The sequence below is a fragment of the Pempheris klunzingeri genome, chromosome 2 (genome assembly GCF_042242105.1).
Source record: "Pempheris klunzingeri isolate RE-2024b chromosome 2, fPemKlu1.hap1, whole genome shotgun sequence".
NCBI lineage: Eukaryota > Metazoa > Chordata > Actinopteri > Acropomatiformes > Pempheridae > Pempheris > Pempheris klunzingeri.
The window spans coordinates 11,537,141-11,543,742 of record NC_092013.1 but is presented as its reverse complement, the minus strand read 5'-3'; the positions used below and the strand labels follow the sequence as shown (position 1 = coordinate 11,543,742).

General features: G+C 42.9%; 1 protein-coding gene across 1 annotated transcript; it reads right to left on the bottom strand.

The window, feature by feature from the left end:
- Window positions 1-4,150: 4,150 nt before the first annotated feature.
- Window positions 4,151-6,167, bottom strand: LOC139219005 (amphoterin-induced protein 1-like). Its single transcript, XM_070850775.1, has 2 exons — window positions 6,099-6,167; window positions 4,151-5,732 (listed from the first exon to the last, which is right to left on the bottom strand). Exon 2 carries the CDS (start codon window positions 5,667-5,669, stop codon window positions 4,152-4,154), a length of 1,518 nt encoding a protein of 505 aa, XP_070706876.1. The 5' UTR covers window positions 5,670-5,732; window positions 6,099-6,167; the 3' UTR covers window position 4,151.
- Window positions 6,168-6,602: the final 435 nt, after the last annotated feature.

Here is a 6,602-nt window from a genome sequence, read left to right as displayed (position 1 = left end):
TACTTAGAATTCAGTCTCTGAGACGCAGAAGCAGATGCCAGTCATTCATTGTCAACGGGCGCTGGCTTATATTCATGCCATCTGTGTCTGCGATGTTCAGTGATATGAGGTTTTCTTTTGGCTGTTCTAATTATAATCTCTGATTTAATATCCAATGGGGATGCTTCATTCAGCTTTTTTTCATTTAAACACATTGACACACAGATCAGCTATCACTAACCCTCTCATACCTCTTCTGAACACACTTATTTCCATTTACCATTCTGATAAAGAAATACTGCATTCAATGCTGCATTGCTGCAGTGCATTTTCCAGGTGATTAAATCTAGTTACACACACCTGGCTGGTGCTGCATGCAGTGTGGGTAAACATAGTAACACGAGACGAGCAGCTACTGAAATGGGGAGCGCGGACGTCCCTGCAGACCTCTTCAATCATTCATCCTGCAGGGTAGGTGCAGGGCAGCAGGTGAGGTTTCACACTGCAGCTCCTGTCAGGAGGATGGGCCAACTTCTTTACAAAAAAATCAACTCTGACTCACCCTTTGCTGCACTGTGTGGAAATGTGATGAAGCATGTTCCACATAATGACCACGCTAACTGCTACATGGACACAACATCAAGATAACATTTATGACTGAAAAACAAGACCTAAATTTGACAAACATCAGGTTGTTTGAGGGCAATATAACACCGATCCAAGTGGCTGCTCTGTTCTGGACTTAACCAGGCAGAGCAGAGTGAATACAGACCAGAACACTCTCTGCTCTCTTATTGGGTCATCAACCCAAATAAGGGTGAAAAGCTAGCAATACGAATGCTGCCAGAAGAAAGTAAGTCTGAGGGACAGGTGCAATAAATACGACTCCCTGGGTGAACAGTTTCTGCTCCAGTGATGTGTGTGGTCTCCCATTTCACCCTCAAGTGAGCAAGGCTGTTTCATTAATGTAATCCAGAAACAGAGGCCAGTGGAGCTCTATGCTTACTTGGCTGACTGAAGCCTAAACAGGCTTTAATCATATCTGTTCTGTCACATCTTCTTTGTGCAATCAATACAAAAACCAAAGTGAAAAAATTAGAAGTTCTAATATTAAGGGGGGTTATGTCCTGGACTATTTCATGGCTGAGCCCAGTTAGTTCCTGGAGTTTTCTTGTCACAAAAAGGTTGTTTTTTGATATGTCATTTTGAGCACTGAACTTCAGAGGTGCTGCTAAGTGGACTGTGATACCGTCTGACAAGGCCAGGCTAGCTGTTTCCCCCTGTTTCCAGTCTTTATGCTAAGATAAGATAAGCAGCTGCTGGTTGCAGCTCCATATTTAACATACAGACATGAAAGTGATAACGATACTGTCATCTCACTCTCTGCCAGAAAGCCATTAAGTGTGTTGCCCAAACTGTTGCTTTATTTTTGAAAAGTTCTGTAACTGCAGCTTTAATGGACATTAATGGACATCATTGACTCTTAATTGCCATATATTTGTACTTTATGAAATACAGGAACAATACAATAATAGACAAGATAATATACCAGAAAAAATGAAATACAGGAAGTCCTTATACAGGATTGCATATCTTAAAACAATACGTTTGTGGCTTAACACAGAAAAACAGTAGGCAATTTCAACATTCAAATGACAATATAACTGTACTGACTGTAAACACTGAACATGTAGGTTATTACTTCTCAGCATGTCACTCAGTCTTTGGTTATATGTACTTTATATGAGGAAAAAAGACATAGGTACAACATTAGCGCACAGTAGAGACTGTATGTGCCCCTTTAGAGAGATACAATTCAGTAAAGGTCCTCATAATGTAGCCACATTATAATGCCATTAGACCACAGTGCTGTAATTCACACAGAGACATTTAATTAAGGTGTTAATTCATCTAAATTATCTTGAGAATGCACCATGAGAAGTGAAAGGATACAAATCAAAGTATATTTGCTGCACATTGCTTAGGTGATTGGTGTATTTTGTTGTCATGTGCAGCCTGAATTTATTGAGTCTCAGCTAAGTTAAAAGACTTTTTTTTATCATCATCATTAGTTATTACTTTACCAGTATGAGTAATTACTTTTCTATTTGTTTAAAGTATGTGACAGTGATTCATCATCAACAGAGAGAGTGAATTTCTGTTTGTGAAGATGTCATTTGTATGTGACTCCAGCTCCTGTTTTCTCCTGATTTATATCCACGTGTGCAAATACAATACTGGTGACACCATTCAATTTATGATGTGAGTCTCTAATATCGGCAATTTGAAGGAATTTTAGCAATGTTACTAAGATAAATATGTGTTAAACTTCTGCTTCTATATTTACATTTCAGATGTGTCAGGCAGCCTGTGTTGGCTGCACTACAAGCTGCTATTTCTGACTGTGTTTATGAGACTGCTGGCTGGCTGGCATTTGCTGATTTGTTCGGGGTTGGGCTCTAATGCCCAGAAGCATTCAGTAGATGGTACTCGCTCTCAGTTGTTTCCCCTGGGTGATGCTTCCTGGCTGCTAGTAACTGTCCAATATGGCAGGATGTGCATTTATGTTGCCAGTCTGAGCCTCACACTGAACATATCATTTTAAATGCAGCGAAACAACACAGCGGGTTTATTTTTGGAATTTGAGCTCGCTGCCATGCATCCAGTCTAAACTAGAATTCGCATTATAATATTTTTGAACATGATTAACTCTTTCAAAACAGTTCAAACTAAAGAACTGAGGATAACATCCGTCATCAGGGGGCAATATTTGCAAAGGCTGCACTGACACATGACAGCTTGTGGTTTTTTAAGCTTTAAATGGGCTTTATTTTATTATACTGCTCATTTTTCTGGACGAGACCCCACAGGTGATGTTAATGCACTATTTAATTCTGAGATTCAGTTCCTGATGACACTTTGCACAGTAAACTGGGCTAGAATGAGCAAATATGTTGCAATCAGGGGATCAAAGTCTTTGTCAAACAATTAGAACTCAATCATTTTGTACAACTGGGTCTCATCAATATTAAAATTGTGTTTCTTTGTTCAATATTTTTTGCAGTGTCACCTTAAATGTACAAATACATTTGTCTGTTACTTGTCAATAATTGTATTTACATTGATGTAAACAACCAGTTATCAGTTTCAGTAATACCTGCGGCATTGATAGTATGTGGTCATTGTGTGTAATGGATGACGTCTGGTCTACCTGAAAATTTCATTATGTTTTCAGTGTGGTGGAGGAACAATTCAAACTTAATTTAATAGTAATTACGATAAAGTAGACCTGCATACAAGGTTGACAGACTGTGTCAAAGCAGTATTTAAAAACACTTCAACAGAAGGTCATTTACAGCAAACACACATGTTATTGAGCATTAGATCACACTCAAATCGAAAATAATATAAATATATTTATAAATAGTTAAAATTGCATATGAGTAATCCTTACAGTATCATGTCCTGTAAAGGCCAACAGAACCAAACAGGAATGTAGGACATAGCAAAAAATATCAAACATCTTGCAGTAATAATTAAGTGAACTCTGCATATAAATTAGCTTCTCTTTCAAGCAGCAGCTTCTGTCCAAGGTCTTTTAAGCTTTTAGTCTCCGTAGACCCACCATCTCCAGTGCGTAAAAAAAAAAATCTGTTTTATTTAAAGTGCAGCCTCAACACATTCAGTAGCCAGCTATGCTGAGGAAAAACATGTTTTCATGCTGTCTGTTTATTTCTATTTGCGTGGCAGTTTTCTTGCAGGACCAGCCAATTATTTGCAGTGCTGCTATTGAAAATAACAGGAGCATCAATTACATTGTTTTGAAAGATAATTAGAGTTAAGCAATAGAAATAATGATTTCAATCCTGTAAGACAACTAAGATAAATACATTCATCAAAAATATTTTAGGTTGTAGCTACATTTCTAGGCATTATCTGAAGGTTTTGGGGTTGTTTTTAATCAAGATATTGCAATGATAATTTATTTTCTATCAACAGTACATGCTACAGCAGCAGTGCCACCAGCCGTGAGAGCCAACTAAAGCTTTAACTTTGTTTGGGAGATGCTAAACTTTTGAGTCTTGCACACACTCAAAGCAAACAAATCTCTGTGGAGCAGTCACATGGACTGAGCCATCGCTGTCTTACCATGCAGGCCGTGCCTCTGACTTTTACACCACCATGGGGGTATCGGAGCACGCAGAGCTGACAGACTCTGCGTCAGACCTCCGTCTCTCCCTGTTGTTCCCCTGCCACTCCTCTTCTTCCTCGCCTATTGGGTTCAACCGCCCGTTCTGCTCCAGCTGGTCCTTGGGTTGCAGGGTGGCTACATGTCTGTAGGGGAAGCCTCCATCCTCCACTCTCTCTGGCCCTGCCTCCTCTTGTGCCTGAGAGACGCTAACGGTTGAAGAGTGGAGGCTGTCTCTGCTGGCGTCTTTTTCAAGGCTCTGACCTGGGCAACAAGGGCAGCGGCAGGGCGTCATGTAGAGGTAGATGAACACCATCACGATACTGATGAGACATGCTACCAGGGTGGTGTAGGCTGTTTTTAAGCCCTCCAGTCCACCATTCATGGTGGAATTATACACTATTACAGTTATATACAGCGTCTCATTGATGGAGTCACTGGTGGCGAAGCAGGTGTACACCCCTGAGTCCTCTACCTTCAGGGGCCCAATCTGGAGGCTGCCATCAGAATGCATCACAGCAGTCTTGTACACAGGAGGCACTGGGATGTTTCCAGGCAGCACCCAGCTCTTCGTCATGCCCTTGTGTTTGGTATCACAGTCCAGGACCAGGAACTGGTCCAGATAGGTTTCTTTATCCGTAATTTTGACCTCACTGCAGTTCAAATACGCCTTGTCCAGATCCAGTAAGGCCATTTTCTCTTTCTGTGGGCCTGGTAACACACAGGTGTGACTGTCCTTAAAGTCAGTAGCAGAGCTGAGCTCCCTGAGGTACAAGCGTCCCACCACATCATACAGCTCACAGCTGCAGGGCAGAGGGTTGTTGTGGAAGTACAGGCCATTCTTGATCCAGGCAGGCAGAGCCTGAAGCTCATGGAGCGGCAGGGATTTGATTCGGTTGGAGGACACATCCAGGAGCGTAAGAGTTTCCAGCCGGCTCCTCTCCTTCACCAGCTCCAAGGGGAAGCGTGAGATCTGGTTGTGGCTCAGGTAGAGCCTCTGCAGGCTGAGGAGGTTGGAGAAGGCAGAGCGATCAATCTGAGAGATGCGGTTGTTATAAAGCAGCAGCACCTCCAGGTGCTCCAGCGGCTCAAAAATGAACTCGTCCAGCAGGCGGAGGCCGTTAGAGGAAAGGTCCAGGTAGCGGAGCCCTGTCACATACACAAATGCCTCAGAGGAGAGGAAGGTGAGGCCGTTGTGGCTGAGCAGCAGGCTGTGCAGTTTGCTGAGTTTGACAGGGGTCCACTCAGCACGCAGCTTGGTGATGTAGTTGAAGCTGAGGTCCAGAACAGCCGTATATTGTGGAAGAGCGGTGGGGACGGTGGTCATATTCATCTTGGAACAGCTGATGATGTTGCTGGCACACACGCAAGTCTTGTGGCAGTCCAGAGGGCTTAGCTGTGCACTGACTCTCACTGTTGGCAGCAATAAAGCCAGAGGTAGAGCTGTGATAAAGCTCCTTGCTCTGAACACTTCCGAAATCCAGAATGAGCCCCCCATCATGTCAGGATTATAAACTGCAACAGTGTGGATGAGCTCTAGTCTTCACAGTGGGCAGTCATGGAGCTGTAAGGACATATGGTGCAAAATGGAATCAATAAACCAGCACTGAAGATCCAAATGAAAGTGAGATGCCATTTATTTTAAATGAGATGGTAATGATGCAGCATGCCATTAAAGCTGTCAGCACAGTCATGCTATAATGGACCCATGGGTGCACTGCAGCAGCCAGGTCAGTAGATGCTAAAAAAAAAAAAAAAAAGTTACGCTAAACACATCCTCATAATGCCACCGATGAATTAGCGAGATTAATCTCAGCATCACATAAATGAAGTGATCACAACCAGCAGATTATTAACGTCCCGTTCTGTGTCTGTGAGAGATATTTGTCCCGGCAGGCTCAGCCAGTGTCCCGCCCGCTGCTGCTTTTACCTTTTGTCGCTTTCTTTAAGATCCGAAGAGAAAAAGGAGGCGATCCTTCAGCATGATCCTCTCCAGGACGGTCTCCTCCTCTTCATCACAGCAGCAGCAGCAGCAGCAGCGATCAGCTCCTGTCTCTCACCGGGACCGGAAAAGCCTCTCTGCGGTCTCCCCTGATGAGGAAGTGCGACCAGCTGATATTTGATCTGAGGGGCACAAACAGCAGAGCAGGGGGTGTGTCACATTTCTCCCCCCTCTCTCCTCTCTTCTCTCTCTCCACCATCCCTGCCTCTCTTATTTATACAGTATGCTACTGCCTGTTTAAACACCAAAGAGCTGAAGTGTCCCACATCTTTTTCACACTTCATCCCCAGCTGGAAAAGTCCACCACTGTTAAGCTCACAGACATTCACATCAGATTGTGCATCTGAAATCAGCTACAGTATTTCAAATCTTTATTAAACAATCTTTATTGCTCAAGTGTCCATTTTGTGTTTTCTTCCCTCAGTCCTCATT